This window comes from Metarhizium brunneum, chromosome 2 (genome assembly GCF_013426205.1).
Source record: "Metarhizium brunneum chromosome 2, complete sequence".
Taxonomy (NCBI): Eukaryota; Fungi; Ascomycota; class Sordariomycetes; order Hypocreales; family Clavicipitaceae; genus Metarhizium; species Metarhizium brunneum.
In genome coordinates this window covers 2,905,932-2,922,243 of record NC_089423.1, presented here as the reverse complement: position 1 = coordinate 2,922,243, position 16,312 = coordinate 2,905,932, and the positions used below count along the sequence as shown (strand labels likewise).

Sequence of the window (16,312 nt, the reverse complement as noted above, 5' to 3'; positions counted from 1 at the left end):
ATCAGCCCGGCTAACTAGTTCACTTTACGGCCATGGGGGTCCCCCATTGGCCCGTGTACCGCATTGTGGCCCTAGCTGCCGCCCATGGCACAAACCACCGAAATTTTTATGCTGATGCTCATCACGGTGCGTGTCTGCCCCTCCAACACCCCGCCAACTCAAAAAAGAATTAAAACAAAATAAATAAATAAAATTCGGAGGCAGCCATGGCTTCATCCACGGATACCGGGCAGCTTCTCCCCGCAGGTTAGTCCAAAATTTTCTCCATTAAGTAAGTGTTCACCTCCATTCTAACTCGAGTACATGTAGCCGTGCGACAGTCAAACTTCGAACAAGCCGTTGCCTACTCCCTCCACCTTTGGCCGGCCCTTACGCTCGCTGTTCAAAACAACTGGGGTGGCCCCGATTCAGCAGATAAGCGTGACTGGTTTGCCGGCGCTATTGTCGACCTGTTCCCCGAATTCAGCGATGCGCCCCAGACCAAGCCCATCGAGGAACCCGACATGGAGGACGTTGAGACTGTGTTGTTGCAGGTCATGATAGATGAGTTCGAGGTCAACGTTGATGATGATTCGGGCACAGAGGTCGCCGGCAATATCGTCCGAGCGAGAGCCGAATGCGCTATTGGCCAGTTCGATGAAGTGAACAAGTTGAACCAGCGGTTTCAAAATCTCAAGGGCAAGAAGGTGGACCAAATGTTCACGAAGGCTGAAGATGCCCATCAAGATACCGATTGGGAATCAGACGATGACGACGACGACGACGACGACGACGCAAGTGATGTCGACATGGATGACGCGCCTGCGCCACGTTCGGCACCCAAGGAGAAGCCAGCTCCTCAAATCGACGAGGACGGTTTCACAAAAGTTACGCACAAGAAGAAATAAGAGGTCGCGCAAAGGGCAGATATTCGTGCAGGAGACTCCATGATCTGACTACATCTCCATCTATTGATACCCAACGCATATATACAGATTTGTGCAACAAAGTCAATTTTGCATAATTGGGAATCACAAAAGAATCAAAAACGCCAGGTTCAAGAGACCGAAAAATCAAACGCTGCGACCGTCCAACGGCAAAACATTATTCCCAGTCATCGTCACTATCATCTCCCTGTCTAGGGTCTTTGGGGCTGTTTGGAGCTTGGCTTGTCTTCCCAGAGGTTGCTCCGACAACATCATAGCTGGCTTCGCTGTCGGCTTGTGACTTCTCATCATTGGACTTCTGGGGCTCGGGGGGCTTTGCAAGACTATCTGGGCGTTGAATGGTCGTGGATGACGCCCCGGAACTGGGCTTCTGACCAGAGGACGTTTTCTCTGCTTCACCAACTTCCTCGTCAGAATCGTCATCCCACCCAACCTCATCCTCAGCGGAGGCGGCTATAAGAAAACAGAGGTCAGTATATAGAAATGTCCAAGATAGATAAAAAAGAACGGGAACAAGTACCTTGAAGCAGGTCACGTCGTCTCGACTCTGCAGTCTCAATGCCGTGTCTCAAGAAGTAGTATCGCTTCCAGAAGTCGGCGTAGGAAACCTGATCAGGCACAAGCTTCTCCATTGTGGTCCTCAGTTCAGGGTACTTGGCAAGATCGCTGCTGATGTCATCGGTCTTCTTCTCAACATCGAATTCCGTTGTCCACTTCTCGTACTCGTCACTGGTAGGGTCCTCGGCAAAGCCATCAACAGATGTATGGATAACATGCATCTGAGCATCAAATCGAGAGGTGTGAATAACCCGTTTACCTTGCGCATCCTTGCTTTCAAAAAGAACCGCGCTGTCTTGAGATGACTCGTCAGGTGGAGCAACACTAATCGCATCCCTCAGAAAATCACGAACGCTGCCGCCGAATCGTAGCAATGCCTCATCAGCGGCATCTTCAGCTTGTTGTAGGTCTTTAAGACGCTTAGCCGCTTCAGAGCGTATTCGTGACAAAACAGTCTCAGATTGTTCACTGGCGTCGTCGGAAGCGGTAGCTCTCGTTTTTGTCGGGGTTGATTGTGTATCGTCTCCTTCCTTGCCACCGTCTGTTGACACGGCAGTGGCAGTATTCACGGATAGCGACCGGGTTCGATTCAATATTGATTCACGAAGATCGCTCAAGCCTTTGGTGGCGTCTTCTCCCACTTCGGCGAGCTCTTTCTGGGCCTGCGCGTAGACAGTCTCGCCCTGCACAAATGATCAACATACTGGCACGCTGAGCAGTCACTGTTGAAAGAGGATTACCTGTTTCATAACATTTCCAAGGAACCCACCAATCTTCATACCCCAGGGGCTTGACGAGATAGCCTTATACGCATCTTGAAAATCATTATTTAATGACGACTCTTGCTGTTCTGGCTTAGGCGTTTCATTCGACTCCTTCCTGTCTTGTGGGTATGCGTTCTCCTGAATGTGGTCGTAGGCGAGATCCATCGCGTCCCCCGAAGTGAAGAGTCTCACAGATTATTGTACAAGCTCACAGCTCTTGTGCATATGGCTTATCACGAATATCTGGTGACGGGTGTTGCTTTGAAGGGACAGGTGTTTATGGCAAGCGGCTCCCAATGATGATGGAGCTTCACATGGCTCCTACTTAGGCGGGGCCTGGGGATGTGGGGCTTCTGTTTCAGTAGATATCACGTGATATCAAGAACTCTGAATTTTCGTTACCGAGTCATTAAATTCATCGACATTAGTACTACTAGTAGTACTCCGTACTGCAAGGAGGAAATAGAATAGGCGTAATCTCGCCGTTTAATGCGCGTCTGTGGGTTGCATTCCAATTTTTTGCTATGCGGTACGATGAAGATTTCGAATGACCGCAGTGAGTCGTCTTTCCTCGATTAAACATCACGCGAAAATCGACGGCGCGAGCTGTTGCATCTGACAAGCAACTGCATTTGCAACATGGTAATCCATGGCTGCTACCGATTCCCAAGGGCCAGGTACCCTTGAAAAAATCCTTGAATGAACAGGGCTAAAGGTTAAACATCGGACTCGACATGCATGGCACTTTATACCCTCGAAAACGCGTTCCAGGACCAATGCGAGGGTATTTGCTCAACTTGTTTGACGCCGATAAGAGTACTACAATGGACCATGCTACTCTCCGTAAGCCAACGTCACAACGGTTGGCCGCCTGGAGCCTGAGATGACGCGGCATCAAGACAGATATTGTTACGAACGGTCCATTAGGAGACGGTATCGCCCTACCAGTGCGAAAAGTAACATTCATGAATTGGGAATTAGCGTCCGTGGCGTTTTGGGTCCCGCGGGCAGCGCACCTCCCCGGCCAGGCACGGACGACGATTATGATCCATCATACCAAATCTCGATGGCAAAGATCAAACTATAAGTAGGAAATCGAACAAAAGCCATAGCCGAAACTGGGAAACAAGGGTCTAACATCCAACCACAGCCATCTATACTGTCGGTCCCGCCCTGTTGGCCGAGGGTCGAACTAACGAAACGAACTAGCAGCGGGGATGAAGCGGACCAGACAGCTTGGAGAAGATGCTGTACCAAGAACATCATGTAAGTACGTACCGAAAGGAATCAGAGACAGTTCAACCGGGCCGAGACCGTTCTACGATCAGCCTCGCGGCTTGGGATAATGAGGAGAAATGGTAGAACCCACAGGCCAAAATATGCTCATTGCCACATTGAGGCCGCAGCCGACATTCACTTGCCGCAGTTTGCAAAGCAAGCATTGGGCCGCATTGCGAGTGAAGACCCGGCTGCGACTCTACATCGGCAGATCATGGTCTTCTTGCCTGCACGCCATGGAATTTCTCAGGAAGTATCTCAATTCCTGACGCAAAACCTGAAAAATCCCCATCATCAAATCGACCAAAGAAGGGAAACTACATACTTGGCAATTCATCCCCCCAAATCGTTGGGTTCGTGAGCCGTTCAGAATCGGATCATTTGATCCATCCGATGAAAGATCTATGTCGTCATATGCGGCGCAATCAGGAACAAGCTGGCGAATGAAATGACAGCAGAATGCTTTCTTTGTCCGAGACTAGGAGTTGTAGATGCTACCAGAAACTGAGCATTATCCCGAGCTAGGCAAAAGAAGATGTAGTCTCCACTATGACCTGCATGTACGTTTGAGAGCGGCTACTTTGGTTGGCTGGGACAGGTTGTCATCAGCCAATGTCGTCATAAGGTTCCTTGCACCGCCATAGCGCATCGGGTGTGGCACCCCACCGTGTGGCTGCGGGGTCCAGGTGCAATGACGCTGGTAAAATTCAACTTGACTTCAGCATGCCGACGACAACTTGTTGGCGTCAATGTCATCAGTGGCCGCGTTATGGTGCTCGACAAGTGGGTGTTCTTGACCCACAGCCTTTAGTATATTCTCTGATGAAAGCTGTTGAAGCAGCAACAACCTGATAATGCCTCCGTCTATATAAACCCTTGGACCCTTCGTTCCTGACTATCCTTTTCTTCCTCTCCTCATCAACAAACTCGCCAATCATTCAAATTCTCATCAGAAAACCTTCAGCACAACTCTCTTCTTCAAAACATCACTTTAAAAATTCACAATGGAGTCTGTCAAGCAAGCCGCCAACTACGTCTCTGAGACTGTTCAGGGTGCCGTGTCTGGTGCCAGCCACGAGGCGAACAAGGAGGTTGCCAAGGACAGCAACGCCAATGTTGGCACTCGGTATGTTGGCAGTGTGCCCAACTCTTGATATAAATCCTGGACTAACATAAACGTTCACAGTTTGAGTGCGGCCAAGGACGCCGTCGGTGACAAGATCGACCAGAACGCCCACGATGGCAAGGCCGAGGTCCACAAGCAGGCTGCCAAGAACTAAGAGACTTCATTGCAATTGTATATTACAATCGCCGATACATGAATGACGGATTGAGGCGTTCTATGGTTATGGAGGATCCGATATTACGGAGACGGAATGACACAGCCGGGTCCGCAATACCCTAACGTAGCGTTAAATGAAGTAGGAAATAAAAATACATTAACAGACTACTGCCTCCGCACCTGAGAACTACCATAGCTATGTCGGGGGTTCAATCGCACCAGCATGTGGAAGTATTAACTGTGCATCCAGCAACACGCGATCATTTAGCTGCCGGGGAAATGCTTGTTGCAAGATTCACTCTTATCATGTTTTGTTTGACAATTCCGCCAATCCGTGTCCCAGGAAACTTGCCAGAGAATAAAACGCGGCAGGTGGAAGTAGGTTGTTCCCTGGCTTGTCATGGGTTTATCGCAGATCGATCGATTTCGACCCACCAGACCTGAGCGATAGGCACCACACGTCTCTGTAGGACAAACTCTCCAAGCTTGAGACTGAAAATGATGCTATCGTTGGGTCGATACTATGTAGAAGCAGAATTTTGAGCCTTGAAAGGCCGTACTGGATATGCCAAGGGTTCGTGTCATAAGACACGGTGTCTAGATGATATTCGCCCCGTTACTGATTGCAATGGGGCGTTTGTAGCGATACGAAACGTCCATTATACATGCATGGCCTATATTTGCATGCTTATAAAAATCAGGTACTGCTGCCTACTTAAGTAGTAGTATGGTTCATGCAGCTGCTTAAAATTGCATTATGACAGCCGTCCGATTTTTACGATGCCATGTCCGATTTAAATGAAACGGACACGGATGTGGGGCCAATGTCATGCCTCTTCCACGGGCCGTCGGACGCGAATTCGATAACCAGAGGTGCAGATGATGTTGGCAAGGATTGGTTTGCGTTCATGTAGGTAAACTGAGTCAACACAGGCGCAAAACATACAAGCTGCGAGGTTCTGGTGACACGACATGAGCACTGCATGCAGGGCGATGCATCCGGGGGCTTGGCCGCGCCAAACGGCCACGCCGAGCCTCATCGCTCTCACACATGAAGCTATGTTGGTCAACTTGGAAGAAAGGAAAATTACGTGGTCATCTTGTTGTTGTCGTTTCGCCCAAGATGAGAATATCCAATGTCGGCCATCGCGGATGTCGCCCGAAGTCGAAAGGTTGGCAGACGAGGCGGCCGCCGGCGGAAAGGCTCCCGCGTGACAGGGTTGGCCTCAACGGGCAAAACCCCGAGTGGGGCATGGAAGATTCCGTGCTTGGCTGCTGGACACGTGACTTGCAGGGCGCACTACCAAATCAGAGGTACCTATCAGCCTGCCGACTACTGTTCGAAATACACAACATGCAGTACTGTACACGCATGCGTGGCCTGAGAATTGAGCTAACGTGCCCTGGCGCTAGACGTTTCGAATGCGGAGCTGTTGGTGGCAGTGCGACTGGTTTTCGGCACTGTATGGTAGGTAGGCTTTGCCCGCTGAGTTGGGTGCAATCACAGCTGGTCAGATCTGTCTGAAGACAGGAGGGAAACGGACCAGACATGAACATCTGGCTTTCCTCGTCTGCTTGGACGTGCCTGTAAGCTCGAACGATGGCCTTCTCACCTTGGGTACAGTGTGCGCACAGTCCTCGGTAGTGAGCGACACAGGGGTGGCCGAGCGCAAGCGTCTCAATACCGAACCGCGCAGAGAGGCCAAGTCTCTACTCCGTAGTGCCGCCTGACAAAATGCTGACATGGAATGTGGCCCGCATGAAAGTGAGCAGCATCTGGATCAAGGCCAACCCATGCATATGATGGTCTGGGAGATTCAACGGTCCACTGGTCAATTGGCAACGCCCGTTGGCGACCCACCGTGCGTTCCTTCACGGGCTTTGTCGTCTACCGTTTCCTGTCGTTGTTCACACGGAGCGTCTGAAACCAGAACAGCCTGAACCCCGCCCTGGCTTCAATGTTGGACCGGCTTACAAATTCAATTTCGCGCTTGCTGGTCCCAGTTCGCAGTGATTCCATTCCCTGCCCCGTTGGCTCCGGGCCTCAGAACCGACCTGCCATCAACTCATCATTCTGCTTCCCACCCCTGAATTCGTCTCAGCACCTGTCGAGGCAGAATCGACTGGAACAAAGAGGCCAATTCGTGACTCAGGCAGCAACTTTTTTTTCCGACTCCCGCCTTACAGGATCCCCCATTGTCGAAACACCCTGCAACGTGCTGCAAGTCGTTTCGCCCCCCAGCCACTCGTCCAGTACGCCCTTGGCCTTTGTTTTTCACTTGGGTCGTCCGCCAACTCTTTGCGCTCCTCCTGGTGGGCAAAGAATGCAATCATAGCCCTGAACAACTCGAGTGCTTCATTCAGTGTATCCGAGCTGTTGCTCCTCATATCCGTGAGCTGTGGCTTGCGTCACTGTGTCGCTTTCCGGACTTAAGACCGAACCCGCCACCGCACACTGGACACTTTGATCCATAACGGCATTACTGTCTGCACCCTGTCTTTCCTTCTTTTTTTGCTTGTATCTTTTTGCTCCTACCCCCTAAAATCATCGCTCCTCGCGCTTGTACACGCTTGCACTGCCAAAAAAGAAGAAAAAATACCAAAATCGCGATGGCTTCAGGCGGTTCTTTGCCACCCAACTTCCTCCTAACCCCGCATCAACAGAGCCTGCTTTTCGCTGCGCTCAACGCCAACAAACCGCAGGCTTCCGCCTCGCCGACAGCCAAAGGCTTATCTGTGTCCCCGAGCTCATTCCAGGGCTCTCCGATGCAGAATGTGGACAATTCTGCCTTCCAAGAGAGCCCGTACCTAGACAACATCGACTACGACTTTGGCGACTCTAGCTTCGACTTTTCGTTTGCCAGTAACGGCGGTGAACATGCCAAGATGGTTGCGGATGCCCCCGGAACTGTCTCATCCGAGTCGACGGAGAATGATGGCCATGAGAAGAGAAGTCATCCTGATGACGAGGAAGATGACAGCAGTCCCGGCAATGACTCCAAGAGACGGGAAGGCACAGAGAAGATTGCCAAGAAGCCTGGCCGCAAGCCCCTCACCTCTGAGCCAACTTCGGTAAGTACTCTTCCCATATGTCGTGTTTCATCTTCATGTTACGCCCGGCTTTGCTGACTGCCAACGGAAGAAGCGCAAGGCACAGAATAGAGCCGCTCAGCGAGCTTTCAGGGAGCGTAAGGAAAAGCATCTAAAGGACCTGGAGACCAAGGTTGATGAGCTAGAAAAGGCTTCCGAGGCTGCCAACCATGAGAATGGCAAGCTACGAGCCGAAGTGGATCGCATCACTACCGAGTTGAACCAGTATAAGCAGCGTGTCGCTGTCATGTCACAGCACAAGCCCACACCCCGAGACAAGGTGTCATTTGGCAGTGCTGCTCTGAATAATTTGAGCGATGTCAGCTTTCAATTCGAGTTCCCCAAGTTCGGCGCCCTTCCCGGCCCGCCAATCAAGCAGCCTTCATCACAGCCTCTCAGTCCCCAACAGAACGGCCAGAAGAACAGCCCAGCCCGCAGCATTGCCAGCGAAGGCAAATCGCCTCAGTCTAGCGTGCAGCGGCCAACCCAGGACGACTTTGCTAAATTTGCCGGCGTCTTTGCGCCTTCCATGTCCAACTCGACTCGCACTGGCTCCCGTGCCAGCGTCGATTCCGTCCCCTTCAGTGTTGCTGCCGCTACTAGCTCACCTTCCGCATCATCCAACTCCAACGCCGGCCCCAGCTCGTCCTGTGGGACTTCTCCCGAACCTTTTACACAGTCTCCCATGAGCTTCAAGCCTCTCGAGACACTGACAACCATTGGCGAGGAGCAGCCCGCGACGACGACAGCGGATCAACCATTCGCTCAGTTTGCCCATGTTGACATTGCTAGTCCTAGCTTTGACTGGCTTGTCCAGCAGAACGGCGGCGGCCACTTTGATCCCCAATTGTTTGGTGATTACCGAGAGTCACAGGAGAACGTCTTGTCCAACCCAACTTTTGATGACTTCTTCTTCAATGACGGAGTAGACACCGACTTTTTCACGCCTTATAATGCTGCTCCCAACGAGCATGCTCCAAAGAAGAACCTCATTGCCGAGATTGACGCCCAGCAGAATTCCATTGACGATGATATGGGTAACAAGCCGAATATGAGTTGCAATCAACTCTGGTACGTACTCACCAATGTGCAACTTTCCTGTACCATTTAATACTAATGTCTGCAACAGGGAGAAGCTGCAAGAGTGTCCCAAGGCCCAGAACGGTGAATTCGACCTGGATGGGCTATGCTCTGAACTTACCAAGAAGGCCAAGTGTTCTGGCAGTGGTCCTGTGGTGGCTGAAAGGGATTTCGACACGATTCTCAAGAAGTACATGGGCAAGGATGTATCCGCGGATTGCATGGCCACTAAGCTAGGCATCTCTGTTGACCCGGAGAAGCCGAATGGAGTGACAACACCCTGACGGCTCATTCCCAACCGGCATGTCCCCTAGCTGGCCGTTCGGTTGGTAACGACACACGAGCTAGTGCTGTGTACAGTGTATGTATGGCTTTAGTCTTGGGCCGGAGGCGCAACATCTTTTTCCAGCCTTCTGTCACGCGTGGATGATTATGAGCATGGTAACAAGAGCAAAAATACAATACAAGAGTAGGATATTTACGGCGTTCACGACATAGCCGGTTGGGAAACACATATGGAAAATCGACTTGCCTAGGAAGAGGGGTAATTTCGGCACGGCGCAGGGGCAACATGGCAACCTTATCGAGCAAAGTAGGAAAGGAACACAAGGGCGGAGCCAACTGACAAAAGATACACCACCACAATTATGACTTCTCCCTCACAGTCGCTACGCATCTGCTACTTGAGCTAGAGTTTTTATGTTTTGTTTTATTTTGGGAAACGGGTCTTTTTGTCGAGATTCCAAGTTGATGCCAGTTGCTTTTTCTTTTCTTTTCTTTTTTGTCCCGGATATCTGCAACAATGGGGAGTTGGACTATTTTCCTTTTTACCTTTGAACCATCTTAACTACCTAGTTGGCATTCAGGCAGATGTACTTTGAATTGCATCGTGTTAACAGACACGAGGTGTGTTTTGGACGATTCATGTTTTTTCGCCGGTGTGATTGTCAGCATTGCAAGGTTCATGGTAGTCGTGTATATCAAACAGAGAAGTGACATTGCTCAATAAATCCACTCAATGTTTTGCCATTTGCTTCCCATCATGGATACATCATAGAGAGTATCCTATCCAAAGCCCTTGAGTTTTGCGGACACACATACACACGTATATATGCCCACCCCTACGCAGCTGGTTAAATGCCGTCACTGTCACCGCCACCGTATTCAATGCACGCGCCGCATGTCAAACTCGAGACGCAAGTTCTAACAATGAGAAACTCATGACAGACACCCGGGCCGCCAAAATAGGAAGGAAAAAATGCACAGGCTAGCAGCCGAAACGTGGTTGTTCTTGTCCTTTCGCGACACTACCAGGGGGGGGGGGTCAAAGTTTGGTCATCAAAACGATTATTTCCTTATTTATTCCCAAGCCACTCTTATGGCCGTTGCTCTACACCTGCCTCCATACCGGCCAACCAACAGCCATAGTCTGTACATGTTGGCAAATGCATCTCTGTAATATAGTTTCTGGCTCGGACGCGCCGCCCCAGGTGACGAAACAGCAAAACACCAAGATATGATAAAGTATAAAAAAAAGCAAACCAAAAATAGAGAGTCGCAACAATTATACGTGCAAGATCCTGATGTGTCTGCGTACTTGGCCGATTCCCTTACGCCGACGTATGCACTCTGTACAAACCGTTACCCGCGGTTGCTCAAAGAAAACTCCAGGGCGTCTCGGTAAAGTGAGTTCGCCAATTGCCTCATCCTGCATGTATCGAAAACGCCGCGGCTTTACCACATCGCCCGCCCCCTCCCCAAGCATGGTCGTCGGGTTTACCCCAAACTGCGCCATGTCGTCATCGTCGCTGCCTTCGACGGGCAGAAAACTCGCATCACAAAATACTAGCTTGCACAGCCACACACGCAGTATTCCTGATTTGCAAGAAATGCCTCGAAACTTTGATCGCCAAGCCGAGAGAAGGACTCTTGGGTTCTTCATGACGAGTCACAAAAAGTGTTCAAAGAGCCACGTGGCCAGTAGGTATTGGAATGCTCACGCCCGCAAAATCTGTCGACAGCTAGCTGATGATCACTCTTGCGCCTTCTTTGCCCAGGACACCTCTTTCCTTGGGCTTGGGACTGTTGTTTCTACCCTTTTTGCTTTTAAGAAAGCCAAACATGCCGCTTGAGCTTTCAGCCTTGGAGTCGGCTGGCGTGTTGGCATCAGTCGGAAGCGTGGCATCCTGTCGAGCAAGCTCAGACCAACTCCCTCCGCCATCCAGAGTCACTGAGACCCCACCGGTAGAACTTGCTACTCGTTTGCTTGTCGGCGGCAGTGCTCGCGAGACGTATTCGCTCTGGTGAAACAGGGGAGGCGGCGGCGCGGGACGCACAGGTCGACCTTGTCTAGGATCAGGGTTAGGTATTGTTCCTGCAGGTACTGGGTGAGAGGTTTGTTGAACGGTTCCACCGGCAGGAATAGGTGTAGCTTTATCTGTTGTTAGAGCCTGAGGGTGATTATTTGGCTGTACGTCCGATTGTGGATCCCCATTCAAGCTGCGAGATGCCTCCGTGATTCTATGTGTGGTTTTAGAAACTTGGCTCCAAGGGAACGGGGGTTGTGGGAGAGCGTGTGGACGAGTGAAACATACTTCTTGTACGCGGCCACAGTATAATCAAAGGGTCGGAAATCCTTTTCGATCATGCGATATAACTCGTCCTCTCTGATCTCCTGGTCTGTTGCGTCTTCCTTTAATCTTTCTCGAGGCTTTTGGCGCCTAGCTCGAGCCTCCAGAGGTGCCTCTTCGAGTAGCAGCTCCTCAAGATCGTATGTGGCATCGAAGTTGGTTTTATCAGAGGAGGGGATAAAAATAGGCTCTATCCTCTTCTGTTCTAGGAGGTTGAAGTCGATAGCCTTGAAAAAGTCGTTGTAAATGAAACTTTCCCAGGTTGAACCCATACGAGTTCGTGGGTTTGGGTCCAGAGCTGCCCGAATAGAGTACAGGCAGGTCAACGAGACAGGCGGCTGTGTAACGGGATATCTGGGGCTCGAGTTCTGAATTTGTTGGCTGAGTGTAGATTCGCTGCTGCCGTCAAAGGGGCGCTATGGGCTGAGTTAATTCACTGGGACATACTAGCAGAGCATGGCATCCAGACTCCCCTACATTCAGAGACAAATGCCTAAGAAGGGGAGGGCGGGATAACTGCCTCTGCTGTCACATTGTTTTTGAGTTCCCACATACCTTGTTGTAGATGCATTCATAGAATAAGACTCCCAGGGACCACCAGTCAGCACACACAGTGTAGCCTTTACCTGAATAGACTTCCGGTGCTAGATAAGCCAATGTGCCTGATTTGCTAGTAAGGACCCTTCCTGGAACGATATCCGATGCCACATTCTGCACAACAGTCAGCAATGATACCCAAAGGCCAAGGCAGTAGAGTGCTACCTACGAAATCTGTCAAGTGGACATGACCGTCGGCATCGAGTAAAACGTTATCGGGCTTGACGTCTCTGTGGATGATATTTTGCTCATGGATATAACGCAGTGCACACCCGAGTTCAGCAATCCAGAATCGAACGGCTTCCTCAGTGAAGGTTTTTCTTGAAATATGAAATCGCAGGTCACCACCACTCATCAAATCCACCACGAGATACCTATGTCAAGACGGATTAGCGTCCCCGCGCGCAATTCGTGAATCCTACTTTCAATACAGGCTTACATGTATTCAATATCTTGGAAGCTGTATCTCAAGTTACAGATAAAGGGGTGATTAACGTATTCCAACATCCTTCGCTCGCGAATGATGTTGCGCACGCTTTCGGATTTAACGACTTCATCGAGGCCAAGTCAGCTCCGGGAACATGATTAATACGCTCGAGCCGGTTCGAGTCCAACAGAGTAGAGTGTCTCGGCAGGGGTCGAGTCGTGGAGCATGTGGAGAGATGCCAAAATTGGTTTGTCCGCTTACCTTCATCCTTTCGAATGTACTTTAACGCAAAGGACAAATTTGTGTCCTTGCGCTCGACAATGCGCACCTTGCCAAAAGCGCCTCGGCCGACGACCCGCAACAAGCGGAAGTGATTGAGATTTACTACCAGCCGTTGGTTAGCTTCATATGTCAAACAAGGCTCGTGACGGTTTCGAGGCGGAACGGCAGTGCCAGGCGTAGAAGCGGCGTCATGTGCAGATGGTCGGCGAGCGACGAGCATAGACGGAGGAGCTCGGGCATTCGCTGGCGACGGTGGAACAGCACTTGGCGGTAGAAATGGCCATGGTAATAATTACAGAATACAAAGGTAAGCACAGAGGCGTTGGCGAGTAACAACTTACCTTCGCCATTGAGATCGACGGGCTTTCCTTGGCCGTTGCCCATGCTGATAGGAACGAGCACGGGACAAGAGAGGAAGAGAAGGTTATCCTAGTCGCAAACCAAGAAGCATAGTGGGTGTCGGAAGCCTTTCGGGCTGCGAGATGTCTGGCAGGGACGGCGTATGAAGCCAAGTTTGATGGGATCTTCTCGTCGGGCGTCGTGTGTGCCGAAAGGCGAAGTGGAAAGAATGCTGGCCGGCGGGCGTGGGTAGCGCGATTCGAGAACGGCCCGAGGGTCCTGAGACGTTGGAGCTGAGAGTGCAGCGAAGAGCGGCGGCTCACCAAGGTAGGCGTCGCTGGAATCGTGACGGGGTGACGACCGGGGCAGTCGATCACAGGTCAATTGCGGAGCAAGCTGAAGCGTGAGGTTGCGCAGGCTGTGCCGTCGTCTCGAACGGGACGAGAGACAGGGTCGGCTGTATCTGTCCGCGAGGGCGTCTCGGGGGCAGATGAGGGAAAAGGTCTGGCCCGAATGGAAATTGCAAACAAGAAAAGGCAGAAGGTTCCGAATCCAAAGGTTGTCGAGCCAAGTGGCTAAAGGCTGTGGGACATCTGGAGGCGCAACGCAACGGTGAAGCAACCAGCAACTTTAAAGCCCGAAAAGAAGAAAAAAATGGCCCTAGTAGGAGAGAACATTTGAAGGCCACATGCAAGGAAAGGGCGGCCAGGCGCGGTGTAATCTTATCGGTTACTGGCTGACTTGTGACGGCTCAGGCTCTCACTCTGACCGTCTCGGGCGCTGTAGCCCAGGATGACTACGGGGTACTTTTACGCACGTGCAGGCATTATGCAGTACTACTGCTGTCAACAAGTACCTTGGTACGCGCATGCGCACGCAAGGTACCTCTGAGTACCTGGGTACCTCTAGGTAGGTACTAAGTAGAAGTGCCAGGAAGAAAGGGGGACCTGGCAGGGCCACGAGGGCAGGGCCGGGGACGAGGGGCCAAGTTCTGCATACAATGTTCGCCGAAGAAGGTGGTGTGCAGGTCTGCAGACCAGAAACCGACGGTTTCAACGCGGTGTCGCCATCGAGGCAATCCAAATCCACCTTGTGCACTGGTGCAGATACCGAGCGACGAATCCGACAGGCTTCGAGAAAAAGTCGACCGTAGGCTGTGGGGAGGCGAGATGGAGACATCGGCCTTGTGCCAGCCATGGGAATTGCCGTCGACGTTGCACAGCCCAAACCTTGAGGGTCTTAAGCTGGCCAAAGTGGGCTCCGGTGGCGGCCGGGAGCATTTAAACAGACAGATGCGCTTTCACCTCAACCATGGGCAACACGTTAGGACTCGAATCGTGAGCATTGAAGAAGAGCACAGAGCACAGAGCACAGAGCCTGCATCCTGCATCCTTGGCCATGCACCATGGTTGCCAGACCCGGCACCAGATGTAGATGCAGACACAGACACAGACAGGCACAGGCAACATGTGCCACACCACCAACTCCCGCGGTCGGGTACACGACGGGGAGCGGCCGGACATTGAAACAAGACATACCGAGTACATAGGTTGATGGGCCATCTACCGTCATGGACTGGTCGACTCCTGGTCCACAAATTTCGCTTCATCTTGCATGATTGCAAACATGCACCTCGAATCTTGGGTGCTCGGGAGCCCAGCGCCAGCCCCCCAAACCCGTATAAGGCCAGCATGTGCACCAGACACTTGGTCCATGATGACTCCGTCCACCGCCTGGCGCGCACCTCTACAAGTTCAGGTGGCCGTCCCGCGGTGTTAAGGTGCCGTAGTGCCGCAGTGCCGCAGTCTATGGTCGTACTGGTGATCCAAACATGAAGCAAACTGCAGATGATGGTGTCGATTAGTGATTGCTGGCTGCATGCATGCTGCTGCTGATTTGTCCAATGTGCTCCCCCCCTACTCCGTACAATACGTCGTAAAACAACCATCAATCATGGTGACTTGTGCTCCCAGGGCCATTGAACCACCCCACTGCTGATGCAGGGGTGCCCACGCTGCCACGCTCCCACGCGAAGAATGGAAGCCGTTGCAGCACGCCAATGCCTGAGTCCTGAGCCCTCTTGAAGGGCCGAGCTTTGCAAACATTACAAGTGTCATTGAACAAGGCATGGGGTGCGCCCAGTGAGTGTCGTTATGCCTCTGCACTTGAGTACATATGTACATGTATATACTTTATATCGACTGTATCGAAGAGTCAATGGCGGCGCCTGGAGGTCTCGGCAGACCTTCCATTACTTCTGCAGACCTTCTGGCACTGTTCCAGACTTGTTCCTAGGCTTGGTCGGTCCCTGGCCTGTGAGACAACGACATCACGGCAGCTGGGAGGCTCGAATTTTCCAGAGGGAACAAGGACGTCCTCATGGCTGCGATGCTTCGGCACGATGCCTGGTTGAGCCGCCCATCAGATGTCACCCCCCCCCCGATTTCCTAGAACGACATCTTATTATTTCATTAGAGAATCGAGTTGTGAAGACTCATCCCGTTTTGCAGAGACTCGATATGATATTTTTTGCTGCCCTGCTTGCTTGAAAGCCTTGGGAAATAGTAGCCATTATTCTAGTGTCCCTTGGCATACCACCGTATCGCCCTTTTGAGAGAATTTTCTTTTTCTCTAAATTTTTGAGTTTGGGTAGCTGGCATTTTGGTCTGTCGAGTGGCCATGGACGCCTCGGTAGGTGTCTTTAGTCAGGTTGATCGTAGTAGTACGAGATTGCCACCACAAAGCCGGAGGTAGTTACTCCATGGAGAATAGACTTCGGCAAGCCATTGTATCCTTAGCGTCTTGTAGTCCACCAACACCTGGCAGAGGAACTTGGTTGTATGTACTCCGTACATCGAGATATTCTGCTAAGTACGGAGTATCCTCACACACAAACACTACGTACACAATGAGATTGCTCCCAGCAAAGTGCAAGGGTCTCAACATAGTACTAGTGGCAGTGGCGGAATCTGTACCCTCACAAGGCTGGCACTCGCAAAGACCGAGTGGAGAAGGGGCTCCGAAATGGTCCTAAAGAGCGGACCGGGCGCCCAGGCCGA

At 51.5% G+C, this 16,312-nt stretch overlaps 5 protein-coding genes across 5 annotated transcripts; 3 read left to right on the top strand and 2 right to left on the bottom strand.

Moving 5' to 3' along the window:
* Window positions 1-206: 206 nt before the first annotated feature.
* Window positions 207-887, top strand: TSR2 (Pre-rRNA-processing protein TSR2; the record flags this gene model as incomplete). Its single annotated transcript, XM_014691713.1, has 2 exons — window positions 207-246; window positions 310-887. The coding sequence occupies 2 exons, from the start codon at window positions 207-209 to the stop codon at window positions 885-887; spliced, it is 618 nt and encodes a 205-aa protein (XP_014547199.1).
* A 196-nt stretch (window positions 888-1,083) lies between these two features.
* On the bottom strand, window positions 1,084-2,413 carry G6M90_00g038400 (uncharacterized protein; the record flags this gene model as incomplete). Its single annotated transcript, XM_014691712.1, has 3 exons — window positions 1,084-1,379; window positions 1,447-2,167; window positions 2,225-2,413. 3 exons carry the CDS (start codon window positions 2,411-2,413, stop codon window positions 1,084-1,086), a joined length of 1,206 nt encoding a protein of 401 aa, XP_014547198.1.
* Window positions 2,414-4,530: 2,117 nt separating this feature from the next.
* On the top strand, window positions 4,531-4,806 carry grg-1_1 (Glucose-repressible protein; the record flags this gene model as incomplete). The annotated part of the gene is made up of 2 exons (XM_014691711.1): window positions 4,531-4,652; window positions 4,713-4,806. 2 exons carry the CDS (start codon window positions 4,531-4,533, stop codon window positions 4,804-4,806), a joined length of 216 nt encoding a protein of 71 aa, XP_014547197.1.
* A 2,612-nt stretch (window positions 4,807-7,418) lies between these two features.
* On the top strand, window positions 7,419-9,262 carry napA_0 (AP-1-like transcription factor napA; the record flags this gene model as incomplete). The annotated part of the gene is made up of 3 exons (XM_014691710.1): window positions 7,419-7,880; window positions 7,951-8,969; window positions 9,028-9,262. The coding sequence occupies 3 exons, from the start codon at window positions 7,419-7,421 to the stop codon at window positions 9,260-9,262; spliced, it is 1,716 nt and encodes a 571-aa protein (XP_014547196.1).
* Window positions 9,263-10,999: 1,737 nt separating this feature from the next.
* STK32A (Serine/threonine-protein kinase 32A) lies at window positions 11,000-13,298 on the bottom strand (the record flags this gene model as incomplete). Its single annotated transcript, XM_014691709.1, has 7 exons — window positions 11,000-11,498; window positions 11,573-12,024; window positions 12,164-12,319; window positions 12,375-12,579; window positions 12,645-12,756; window positions 12,894-13,016; window positions 13,256-13,298. The coding sequence occupies 7 exons, from the start codon at window positions 13,296-13,298 to the stop codon at window positions 11,000-11,002; spliced, it is 1,590 nt and encodes a 529-aa protein (XP_014547195.1).
* Window positions 13,299-16,312: the final 3,014 nt, after the last annotated feature.